We start from the raw sequence: 12,372 nt of genomic DNA, 5'->3' as shown, positions 1-12,372 counted from the left end.
TTGAGACAGAGTACAAAGAGGGAAAGAATCAGCACTACCCAAATCCCAAAGTGTGCCTAGCCACAGCTACAGTGTTGGCAGAAGCAAAAATGATCCCCATGGAAATGCCAAGTTCTGGACCCAGGCTGCATGAGATGAAGAAATATGTGCCACCTAGGAGAAGAGAAAGGAAGAGCTGGTCTGTGATCTCAGAGATTCCTAACAGGACTGGGGGCTCTGAGAGATAACAGTCACAACAGACTCACCAGCCTTCACTTTGCCATTGGCTGAGATGCCTGTGATAGGCAAGGTGCTAATCTTAGTGACTGAGGCCAAGAGCAGGATGATGAGCCATGTGAGCCCTGGGTAGGAATGAGAATTCATTCATTCAGGCCTTGTTCCCTAAATCCCTTCCTACTTCCCAGAGCTCTGAGCTCATACTTGTGTCTGCCTGAGCAGTCATCCAAGGCAAAAGCAGATAGAAGATGACACCACAGATGATGAGCACATAGCACATCTGTGGAGCAAAGAAGTGAGGGAGGAGATCATTCCAGTGCACGCTAATTCTCCAGCTCTCTTCTCCATTGCTCAGAAGTATCCTCTATGTTCTCTGGAACAAAGTCTCTCATCAACCTACATACCCTACTTTGGAAATCGTGAGCTCTAGTCTTAACATGATCCTCATGACCCAGCCAAAGTGTTCTGGCGTCTTGCCGGTCCTGGCCCGGAAATTATCTGGATCATCTTCTCAAGAGTGTGGCTTGGCACAGGACTTCTCTGCAGAGGTGGAAGTCATGCTGTCCTCTGGCTGAGACTGTACAGACATGACTGAAATGCCATGACCGCTCTGCAACCAGGAGGAGGGAAGTCCCAGGCTTTAATGGAAGTGAGTGGTGGCTCAGACAGCAGATTTTTTCCTATCTTTGAGAGTTCTCTGTGGGGCATGGGTCTTTCTTACCATGGTGGAGCCACACAGAGCCTCCAGGAATTGTTGGTTGTGGCACAGATATCCTGGGAATTGTAATACCACTCATAGCTGGATCCAAAGTCCCTGTCCTTAGAGGCAGATGACAACCAGAGGGCAGCTAGAGGTATGTCTCTGAAATGTATTTCCTCCACTTACTGATGATGGCTTAAGATGCTGGCCGCGTTGTTTTGCTACAGGTAGTCTGGAATGTCTGGTCTGGGAAAAAGGGTATAGAAACTGGTCATTATCTTCCCTTTCCCTAGCTTAGTTACCAAGAGTTGCCTCTCTAAGTCAACCCATTTTGGGGAGTGTGGCCTGAGGATTAGGCTTACCCAAGGAATGCTACCCCTGGTTACCAGGGTATGAGGTCTGTAAATGGGGAAACAGAGATAACTCCAGAAGTCGGAGGGGATGCAGTATTGGTAAAATCACCTTCCCATTCCACCCTCATAAGAGCCCACTCACCTGAATCATTTCTTTCCCTTGATAAGTCTGCTTCTTTAGTCAATCTATCAAGATTGGGCCAGCCCTTCTATAGATGAGGGCATCCACCCCTAGCAGCCTTTGGCCCATCCTAACTCCCTAGAGAGGGGAAGGGAAATACATTTCAATCCTCTTCCTAAATTCTTTCCCCAGGATGATACCCAGAACTACCTTGCAAAGTGATTATCCTGTTTTAGGATTTTCAACCAAGCATTCAATCTCAGGATGAGAAAGAAGGGAGTGGCTGTTGGTGTGCCACCTCAAACACTGGGAATACCTGTGTATACCCAGCCCAGGACACTGGTCCCCCACACATTCCCCTTGTTTTGTCCTCATCCCAGTGGTCCAGGTTAGAGTCTTTCAAAAACACAGTGCTAGGTTTTGGGATCTCACCTTGGAATACAGAAGAAACTCTGCTCTGCCAAGGTGAGGCACCTAGTCATGTAACACTGACCCCCATCACTTCACTAACCCTTTCTCCTTTGCCCTGTGCAGACCCGGCCAGGCTGTTTGCATTTCATATCAGTATTGTTTGCTCCAGGGTCCCAAGTTTATCATGCACTGAAGAGTCATCAGTCAAAGCCCAGGACTAACTTAAAACACTCTTCTTGTCCAACTCAGTGTAGTCCAGACTCTTCAGCCTCCTACTCACAGCCCACTGGGTGGCCACAACCCTCTGGCCTGGCTCACTTTACCAGATGCCCACATGCTCCTTGGCCTCCAAATTCCCCTCACTCAGCACCTCCTAGTGACTTACAGGTGGAAGGGTAGGGGAGTCATCTCAGGACAGAACCCAGGAGATTGGGTGTCAGAGTTTGGGCACTGGGAGCCCAGCCTTTAGCCCTCTTGCACCAGCTATAATTAGCCAGGTGGGGCTACTGACTGGGACAAGGGTGAGTTCCCTGTGCACACAGCAGTCCCAAGCAGAGAGAGTGCTCAAGTGAGAGAGCAAATAGAAGGCTGGTGTCTCCTAATGGGAACTAAAAGGATGGGGGCAAGATGGGAGGGGTTGGGTCCCTGGTCTTGGATCTTTACATTTCTTGCATGCTCCTTACACTGGGTAAACCCCATGCTTGGCAGTGGTTAGCCCACTACTCTAGACTAGAGTGTCACCTTAGGGTGGGGGTGGGAGATTGGAACAGGGGAGGGACTGACAGTTCCATGAGGTGAAGACATGGTACCTCTGGACACTCTGGATACAGCTAAGATGACCTTCTCTCTTGCCTGCTCACCTGCAGCAATCCAGCAGACCTAGGCCATGAGCCTCTTGGACACAGCACATCATCCCTCCGACCTGCAGCCCGTCTCCCTTCCCCTCCAGAAGGACGGTTTTGGACACCCTTTGCCCGCGGAAAGAAACTCCTGGCCTTCTTCCCCAGATGAGGATCCTGATTTACTGTCCTTTCCTCTGCAAGAGCATGGCCCCAGATCCCTGGTCCCAGGGAACCTTCCCTCCCCGGCTTTGTTCCTAGAGGAAGAGGAACAGAATGAGGACGATGGAGACACAGCCAAGCTGGAGGGACTGTGTAGTGAGGAGCATCCGAGCCAGTTCTTTGCAGAAGCCCAGAGGCTGCGGGAACACAGGCTCTTGTTAGACGAAGAGGTGACAGTCAGGGGGCGGGTGTATGGTGTGCACCGGGTGATCTTGGCCGCAGTCAGCAGCCTCTTCCGAGACAGGCTGCTGAGCGGCGGAGCGCCACGGCTTGGCTTCAGCCTGGATGTGGCCCCGGGGGGCTGGGAGGCCGTGCTGACCTTTGCCTATGAGGGGGTGCTGGGCCCCGCCTCATTGGAGGATGTGCTGGCTGCGGCCGATGCCTTGGGGGCGTCCCGGGTAAAGGCCGCCGCACAGCGGAGATGCGAGGGACCAGGAAACGCCGGGGAAGAAGAAAAGAAGTTCAGCCAGGCAGAGGAGCTGAGGGAGAATCTGCGCAGCATAGAGCTTCTGTACCAAGAGGGCGTCGGGTGTGACCTGGAGCTGGAGGCAGACGGCTACAGGTTGCGGGGTGAGGGCCTGGGGGGCATTGCATGGCTGCAGGTGCAGATGCTACAGAAATGGTGTGCAAGCAGCAGGTGGTTTGAACTCCACCACAGCGATTTTGGTACTGCTGTCAGAATTTCTCTAGGGTGACTTGTGGCGCTCAGCCAGTCACCAAGAACTGCGCGTGCGCAGTACAGTTGTTTTGCCCAGGCATCCGGATAGATTTTTAAATGACCCTTCAGGCTCTGGGTTTTTTCCTGCTCACTAACAAGGAATTTTCAGCCAGCTGGCTGGATTTAAGGGTACAATCCGTGGCAGTAGAACAAGCAGAAAGTGATTGACTCAAACAGATTAACTAGAGGCCCTTCTTGGCATCTTCTGTAGTACACAGGAAAAGGCAGAGTATTGGGTGGAAAACAGTGTGTCAACGGTGTGCTAGACAACATGGCAGACTTAAAGGTTCTGCAGCTAATGAGCAAGGTCTGGTACTGTTTTTTTTTTTCCCAGAATCTTAAGGCTAGCAGGCCATGGCACTTTGACTTTAGTCACTAGGAAAGCTAAGTAAAGCAGGGTTGAATAAATTGAGTATTATTCAGATTCTTCTAATACTTAGTGAAGTACAGGGTACCAGGAATTTTTATACATGACATCTCTCTCAATTCTCACTGAAAACTAGTGAGATAGAAACCATTTCCCCAAGGTGCAGATAAGGAACATTAAACTCAAGAGTTCTTAGCTGATGAAAACACAAATACAAGCTCACTCTTATTAGTTCAGTCTGCTTCCACTAGGCCTTGCATTACTTCCTCTGCAGTTATACCAAGATTCATACGACTTGGAAAATGGATATGACACTTAAAAGTTCAAAGTTACAAGGAATTAGTTTAGAAATTATCTAGTTCAGCTCTTACACTTTACTGACAAAGAAACCAGACCCCAAAACATGTCCAAAGTCATATAGTTACTGCTCAGTACAGGAATGACTGGGGACCAGAGTGTTTCTGGAACTCCCAGAAGGAAAACTATCCCAAAAGCTTTTTTTATCATTTCTGATAGTACTTGATGGAAGGGGACTTTAAAATTTCATAAAAAAAAAATTTCACTGGGGCTTGAAATTTAAATATATCCCTATCACCGTCTAGGAACCCCTCACTTAAAGTGTTAGGAGGCAGTAACAAGTACAAGTGGTTGTAAGCCCTTTCATAGTTGGATCTGAGCTACAGGTTGATTGATGATATCGAAGCTGAGTGGCTTAGAATGTAGATATTCTCTGACAATATATAATGGAAAACTATCACTGGCGTTCTTGGGAAGTGCTAGGCCACTACCTACTGCTTAAAAAGACAATGGAAAGCCATATCAGCATCAGTTACCATTTGAGAGAGGCACATACATCATATTGGGCCAAAACAGCATGGAGTTAATAAACCTTACTAAGAGTTTGGCTCCTCTGTGACTTGTCAGAGAGGACTTCTAGCAGCATTTCCCCCTTTTTATTATGAAGCATCTCAAGCATATAGAAAAGTAAAGAGAATATTAAGATGAAAAGTCAAATACTTTTCACGCAGACTTCACAAATAACATCTTATTACTCATTTCATCTCTATTTTTTTCTAAAGTTTAAAGGAAGTTTATGACATGTTTCTCATAAATGGTTGGGTGAAAAAAAAGGACACTTGGGCTGGGATGTGGCTCATTGGTAGAGCATATGCTTAGCATGTACTACATACTGAGTTCAATCCCTAGCACCACAAAAAACAAAACTGCTTTTCATAAATATACAATATCTTTATCATGCCCAATAAAATTAACAATAATTCTTTAATATAATATCACCTAGAGGCTGGCGTTGTGGCTCAGTGGTAGCACGCTCGCCTAGCAAGCCTGAGGCCCTGGGTTCAATCCTCAGCACCACATAAAAACAAGTAAAAGGTATTGTGTCCAACTACAATTAAAAAACAAATATTTTTAAAAAATCACTTAGTCCACATTTATATATTCCCAGATCTTAAAAATGTGCTAGTTTATTCAACCCAAGAACCAATAAAGGGCTATACAGTATTTAGTCATATGTCTCTTAAATTTCATTTAATCTAGCTGAGTGTTCTCTCCACATTTTTATGACTTAGTATATTGAAGAAACAAGATTAGTTATCCTATAAAATGTTCTATTTCCTGATTTTTCCTTATGGCTTTATTTTGTTAGTTCCTTTGGTTTTTTAATTTCTTACAAACTTGACTTTAGATTTAAAGGCTTAATGAGATTTAGGTTAAATATTTGACAATGTTTGTTAATAGGACAGTATCATAGTCATGAAGGCCATGCAGATAACCAAAATACTGGTACACAAGATTGTTTGTTGCAGGTTAATGTCAGTGACAATGGATGGTTATGATCTGCCCAGACAGCCACTGGATGGAAATAGAAAATAAATCACATCCTTTCTGTAAGATTCAGTTTCTTTTTCTTAAAACATGTAAATGAATTAGATGATTTTGAAGACTGATGTTCCAAATCTTGTGATTTCATGGACTCTATACCAAGATGAGCAGAGGGAAGTACAGAGGAAAGTTGGGACCCATGGGAAATCTTAAACATTAAATCTTAGGCAAGAGGAGATGGCAATCAGATGGGGTTGGGTTATAGCCATTCTTGAGTTGTACCACTTTTCCAGCAAAATCTAACAGAATGGATTATGGCACTGGCTCTTGCAGTTGTAAAGAAACGAATTTTATTCTGTGAATATAGAGAGACTTACATAAGTTGCACATTGGTCTGTTCAGTTTATTTTGTGCCCCCTTATAGAAAATACTGTCTATGACATTGTCTTCATAACTTGATCCATCAGGATTTGTTTTCTAACTCACCTGGAAATATGAGACTCATGCAGGGTGCTCAAAAATATTTTGTGGGTTTGTTTTTTTTTTGTACTCGGGATTGAACCTAGGCGTGCTTTATTACTGAGTTATATCCCCAAACTTTTTTAATTTTTTATTTTGAGACAGGGTCTTGATAAGTTGCTGAGGCTGGCCACAAACTTGTCATTTTTCTGTACCAGCTGGAATGACAGGCATGTGCCATTATACCAGGCTTAAAATGTTAAAATTCAAATTCTTGGCTGTCTCTTCCTCTGGAGATGGCCTGCATCCTCCCTTGAATATGTATTTCTTACTTTACTCCAAAAGATGTGTCTCCCCAAAATATCCTGCATTCTCCCTTGAAAGCATCTCTGCTTTCCTAATAAATCTGACCAGATCTGCTAAATCAGAATCCCTGGGGTTGGGCACTGAAAGCTGCATTTTAACAGGCATTCTGTGGTATTCCAGTGCACACCATAATTTGACCTGTGGCCTTGGGTGGTTGGCCCACTTTGGGGTTGTCAACTCAGGATTGTGCCTTGTAACACTCTGGGTCTTCCTCTGCTTCTTCTCTCCTGCAGTGCACCGAGCAGCCCTGGCCTGTGGCAGTGAGTTCTTTGGGGCTATGCTCCTGAGTGGGATGAGGGAATCCCAGGGCACAGAGGTGTCTCTGCATACCATCTCTAGCCAGGACCTGCGACTCCTTGTCTCTTTTGCCTACTCTGGAATTGTTCGAGCAAGATGGCTAGGACTGCTGAGAGCTGCCCAGGCTGCTCTGCAATACCAAAGCTCTTCCTGCCTGGCTTTATGTCAGAGAGCCTTGGCACGAGACCTCAGCCCTGCCCGATGCCTGGCCCTGTTCCCCATGGCTGAAGCCCCCGGGTTGGAGAGGCTCTGGAGCAAAGCCCGACACTACCTCCTCACCCACCTGCCTGCTGTGGCTTTGTGCCCTGCTTTCCCTTCTTTGCCAGCTGCCTTCCTGGCTGAGCTCCTGGATAGTGATGAGCTCCATGTCCAAGAAGAGTTTGAGGCCTTTGTGGCTGCACGGTGTTGGCTAGCTGCCAACCCTGAAACCCAGGAGTCAGAGGCCAGGGCCCTGCTGCGATGTGTCCGCTTTGGCCGCATGTCTACCAGAGAGCTGAGGAAGGTGCGGGCAGCTGGGCTACCCCCAACCCTGTCCCCAGACCTGCTACACCAGCTGATGGTGGAGTCCGAGGTTCCAGGTCAAGAGAGGCGGAGGGAACCTGACCGGGCACTGGTAGTGATTGGTGGGGACGAGCTCAGACCTGATATGGCCCGAAGACAGCCATCTCGAAAAGTGTGGTGGGCCCGGGCCTTCCACTGTGGCATGGGACTGGTACGAACTGTGGAGTGGGGGCGGCTGCCTGCCCTGCCTGCCCCAGGTCGTTTCCGGCATGGGGCTGCAAGCTTGACAGGAAGTGAACTCTATGTATGTGGGGGACAGGATTTCTACAGCCACTCCAACACTCTGGCTTCAACTCTCAGGTATGGTCCTCTAAGAATGGGCAGGGTGTGGCAGGCCCCAAGGTGGGCAGGTGAGAGAAATTGATGACCCAACTAACTATAGGCTCCCAGAGTCATTCTTTCCATCTCTTGTCCCACTGTGCCCAGGTGGGACCCCAGTCAAGAGGACTGGGAGGAGGTGGCACCTTTATGCCAGGCTCGGAGTTTTTTCCCCCTGATGGCATTGGATGGACAACTTTATGCCCTGGGTGGACGATACAATGGTGTTGCTCTCAACTCTGTGGAAACATATAACCCTGAACTCAATATCTGGAGGTAAGCAGGCAGGGGGCCATCAGGGAGAAATTAGACTTGGAGTAGAAGCAGAGTTGAAGATGCTGGTTGCCTGATCTTATATCCTGTTCTCCCTTAGGCCAGCACCTGCACTTCCGGCACCCTGCTTTGCACATGCAGCTGCCATCTTGGAGGGCCGGTTGTATGTGAGTGGTGGCTGTAATGGTACTGGTCAATACCTGGGCTCATTGCTGCACTACGACCCCAAACTTGAGAAACCAGGGACATTTTTGAGCCCAATGGGCATACCTCGGGCTGGCCATGTCATGGCTGCTCTGGGAGGACGACTATATGTGGCAGGTGGACTGGGTGAGACTGGGGACTTGCTGAGCTTTGAGGCTTATGAGCCAAGGACTGATAGCTGGACTCACCTGGCACCCCTGCCTTCCCCCCATGTGGGTGCTGCAGGTGCTGTGCTCCAGGGGGAGCTACTGGTATTAGGAGGCTACAGCCATCGTACCTATGCCCTTTCCCACCTTATCCATGCTTATTGTCCTGGCCTGGGCAGATGGCTGTGCCTGGGAACTCTGCCAAGACCTCGGGCTGAGATGCCTGCCTGCATCCTGACACTACCCACAGTGCAGCACATAGCTTTGGTTCCCACCCTGCGCCAAACCAAACCTGCTGGGTGAAGAGGGAGCAGCAGTGTATCAGGGGAGGAAGGAAGGGATAAGGAATATCTTAAGGAAAGGACAGAGATTATGAGGAGAGACAGAGAAGGCTTCTTGATAGTATTTTATTCTCATTCAGTATTTTACAGCTCATAAACTGCTTTTGTACATATGATCTCCACTGAGGAAAGGGTGTTGGGGAAGCCCAGGCAGCTGAATAGTTGGGTAAAATAGGCAACCCAGGAGTAATTCCACAAGGCTTAGGGATTCTTGGTGGGGGAAATGCATCTGGTTGGGAAGAGTTAAGAAGCTTCAGTAGACACTGCGGGTGTAGCTCGATGGTATATCATTCATGAAGCTTTGGGTTCCATCTCCAGCACCAAAGAAAAAAGAAAAGATCAAAGCATGGTGCAATGGCACATACCTGTAATCCCAGCTACTCGGGAGGCTGAGGCAGGAAAATTGTAAGTTTGAGGCCAGTCTATGCAACTTAACAAGACTCTGTCTCAAAATAAAGCCAAACTAAACCAAACCAAAACAAAAGCTCCAGTAGCAAAGCATAGGAGACATACATGAAGGATAGTTAGAAAAGAAATTCTAATCCATGGATTGAGGAGAAAATGGGGAAAGGCCATCCATGAGCTTAGATGTGTGGGAGGAACTGTTCAGCTCTCCTTTTTCCTAGCACTTGCTCCTTTCTACTGCCATTCCTGGGATGCCTCTTCATAATATTCTTTCTTAGGCAATTTTTGTAGGCTGAGTCTAGTGTTTCCAGCCTAGAGACCAGGCTTTCCATGAGAGTCTTTTGGTTTCCATGAGAGACAGAAGCTCCCATCAGAACCTGGACAGCATAGGTGACCCAGATGCCTGGTGACCTCTCCAGGGCAATGAGGTGAGCGTGTTGTGTGTGTTATGGGCAGATAAAGAGGCCCAGGAGGAGATGCCTACAGTGGAAAAGAGATGTGGTCTGAAGGGATGGGATTAAAGAATTTAGAAACCTATCTGGCTTCTTTCCTTCCCTTTGGGTAAACTGAGGGGCCAGAAGCAGAAATGGGACAGTTGTAGTGTGAAAGGGAACAGCTGAAAGAAGAGCACAAGGCAGAGAAGACAGAAAAGCCCTTTCTCCTTGTCAGTCTCTGTCCCCAGAGTTGTTTTAAGTTTATTTCAGGCAAGGTTGAGTCAGATGTTTTCTCTCTCCCTCCAGCCTTCTCTTCCTTGTGGACTTGTTTGGTTTTTTGCCTCTTTTTTTTCTCCCTCACATAGTTATTAATTGCCTGTTATATGCCAGGCACTGTGTGAAACACCAAGGATACATAACACAGAGGGCTCCTGATCAGAAGACAGACTTGTAAAGCAATACGGGTGTCATGGTGGATGTAGAAGTCTGAGCAAAGTCCTGTGAGAGTCCAGACCATGAAGTGAGAACTCTGTTCAGGGAAGCTTCCATTGAGTAAGGCATCATCAAATAGGTATAGTCTGAACTAGAATTTTTGTTTCTTGTTTTTTGGCAGTAGGAACTGAACCTAGGGGTGCTTTACCATTAAGCTCCAACCCCACAGCCCTTTTTATTTTATTTTATTTTTTACTTTGAGACAGGCTCTTGCTAATTTGCTTAGGGACTTGCTAAGTTGCCAAGGCTGGCCTCAAATTTACAATCCTCCTCAGCCTCCCGAGTCATTAGAGTGGCTGGGATTACAGGTGTGCGCCATTGTGCCCGGCCAACCTGAATCTTGAAGGCTGTCTAGAAACTCATCATTTGAGCATGGGGATGTAGCTCAGTGGTAGAGTGCTTGCCTAGCATGCACAGGGTCCTAGGTTTGATCCCCAGCACTGAGAAGAAATAGCATAAAATAATAAAAAAATACAGAAACTTGTCAGAGAAGGTGGAATGCATCTTAGACAGAAAATTGAAGAAAGGAGGATCTTCTGTGCCTTGTTTCTTCTCAGCAAAGGACAAGTGGGTATTCCAGATTCTTCAGAGAACTCTACTGTTGTTTCTAGCGCCCTCTTCTTTGGAGCCTTTTTGAAGACAATTCCTTTCACTTAATTGTATATTCCCTCCCCACACAGTTTCCCTAAATCTTTCCTCTCTGGTGTTTTTATTTCTGCCCCCTGGGCTGCTCAGGGCAAAGAAAAATGAGTTCTTTGCCATAGGTCAGTTTTCTATTATCATTGTTTAAGATTTTCATGCTCCTAAAGGTGATAATGGAGTCTCCTTTGAACCTTTCTTCATTCTGTCCCTAGAAGTTCTTAACCTGTGTTTATATACTTTCGTGATTTTATTATTTTACTAAGGTTTTTTCCCCTATATCTCTGTTTAAGATAGTCAAGCCAGGTGTGGTTGCACACAACTGTAATCCTAACAACTCAGGAGGCTGAGGCAGGAGAATTTTAAGCTCCAGACCAGCCCAGCAACTTAGCAAGGCCCTAAGCAACTTAGCAAGACCCTGTCTCAAAATAAAAAATAAAAAAGGCTGGAAATGTGACTTAGTGATTAAGTGCCCCTGGGGTTCCCAAAATAATAATGAAAATGATAATAGATTAAAATTCAGGAAGGATTGAGGATATAGCTCAGTGGTAAAGCACCTCTCACTTCAATCCTCAGTACTGAGCGCACGCGCGCGCACACACACACACACACACACACACACACACAAGATAGACAAGGAATATAGTTGAAAATGAGAAAGGATAAGTGGGATATATAAGAGAAAAAAGAAATTAAAGAAGAAAAGGAAGCAGGAAATTGGAGGGGATGAGAAACTGTAAGAGTTGGGTGAACGTCTGTAAACATTTTCTTTGTGATTTGTACCTAAACAGAGGCTTAAATAAAGATTTTGCAGTGATTAAATCATTCTTGTCTGAGTTTTTTTCTTTTTGTTGTTCTGGGCTCAAACTCAGGACCTTAGGCATGTAGGGCAAGTGCTCTGCCTCTGAGCTACTTTCCCACCACTTATAACCAATGCAGACATATCCCATAAAGGGATGTTATTATTATCCCCATTTTACAGTTGAGATGACTGAGGCTCAGAGGACTTAAGTAGCTCACATGAAGCCTCAGAGTCTGTAAATGTTGAGTAGGTATTTAAACTCTGGTGAAAGGATTTGAGAGCCTGCTTTCTCTGTTCTGCCATTTCTCTAATGCAGATCCATTTCCACTGAGCAGCAAGCTTTATTCATGAAATTCATACTTGGACTCTACAAATAGAAACAAGTAGCCAGTATAAGTGGCACTGGAGGCATAGAGGTATGTTCTTGAGGAATCTAACATCCAATTTCTATAATACATAGTAGCTGTAAATTTCAAAGGAGCTCAAGCAGAGCAAGAAGTAGTAGGTTCTTCTTTCCAACAGTTTGTTTCATTTATTAGGATACATAATAATACAAGTATTATTATGCAAATTATATACCTGGTGAGACTTTAAAAGAAGGACCCAGTGACAATAGAGCCTCCCTTGCACCTTTGCCACATGAGCATGTCTGTGTACTGCAGACTCAAGCACCAGCCTCCATTGGGGCATGGTGATGCACACTTGTAATTCCAGTGACTCAGGAGGCTAAGGCAGAGGGAATCACAATTTTGAGGCCAGCACTCAGAATTTGTCCCCCACCTCCGCCAAAAAAATCAGCCTGTAGTCCCACTGAGAGGGTTTATGAGATTATTGACCTTCTTTTCT

General features: G+C 46.3%; 1 protein-coding gene across 3 annotated transcripts; it reads left to right on the top strand.

Moving 5' to 3' along the window:
* The first annotated feature begins 2,326 nt into the window (after positions 1 to 2,326).
* Positions 2,327 to 11,352, top strand: Klhl33 (kelch like family member 33). Of its 3 annotated transcripts, XM_076850499.1 has the most exons (5): positions 2,327 to 2,388; positions 2,668 to 3,432; positions 6,848 to 7,772; positions 7,899 to 8,066; positions 8,164 to 11,352. In XM_076850499.1, exons 2-5 carry the CDS (start codon positions 2,688 to 2,690, stop codon positions 8,714 to 8,716), a joined length of 2,391 nt encoding a protein of 796 aa, XP_076706614.1. In that variant the 5' UTR covers positions 2,327 to 2,388; positions 2,668 to 2,687; the 3' UTR covers positions 8,717 to 11,352. The 3 variants fall into 3 exon arrangements, with proteins under 3 accessions (XP_076706614.1, XP_076706618.1, XP_076706617.1); XM_076850503.1 differs by lacking the exon at positions 2,327 to 2,388 and having other exon boundaries at positions 3,341 to 3,424; XM_076850502.1 differs by lacking the exons at positions 2,327 to 2,388; positions 2,668 to 3,432 and adding an exon at positions 3,476 to 5,854.
* Positions 11,353 to 12,372: the final 1,020 nt, after the last annotated feature.

This window comes from Callospermophilus lateralis, chromosome 3 (genome assembly GCF_048772815.1).
Source record: "Callospermophilus lateralis isolate mCalLat2 chromosome 3, mCalLat2.hap1, whole genome shotgun sequence".
Lineage (NCBI taxonomy): Eukaryota > Metazoa > Chordata > Mammalia > Rodentia > Sciuridae > Callospermophilus > Callospermophilus lateralis.
Note: the sequence above shows the minus strand (reverse complement) of the source record. Positions and strands in the feature narration are given on the sequence as shown.

Bases quoted from the DNA above. Each gene is read 5' to 3' on its own strand.
- Klhl33 (XM_076850499.1), top strand. From the start codon at position 2,688: ATGAGCCTCTTGGACACAGCACATCATCCCTCCGACCTGCAGCCCGTC. The intron at 3,433-6,847 runs GTGAGGGCCTGG...TCTCTCCTGCAG, and splicing joins AGACGGCTACAGGTTGCGGG to TGCACCGAGCAGCCCTGGCC. The intron at 7,773-7,898 runs GTATGGTCCTCT...CACTGTGCCCAG, and splicing joins ACTCTGGCTTCAACTCTCAG to GTGGGACCCCAGTCAAGAGG.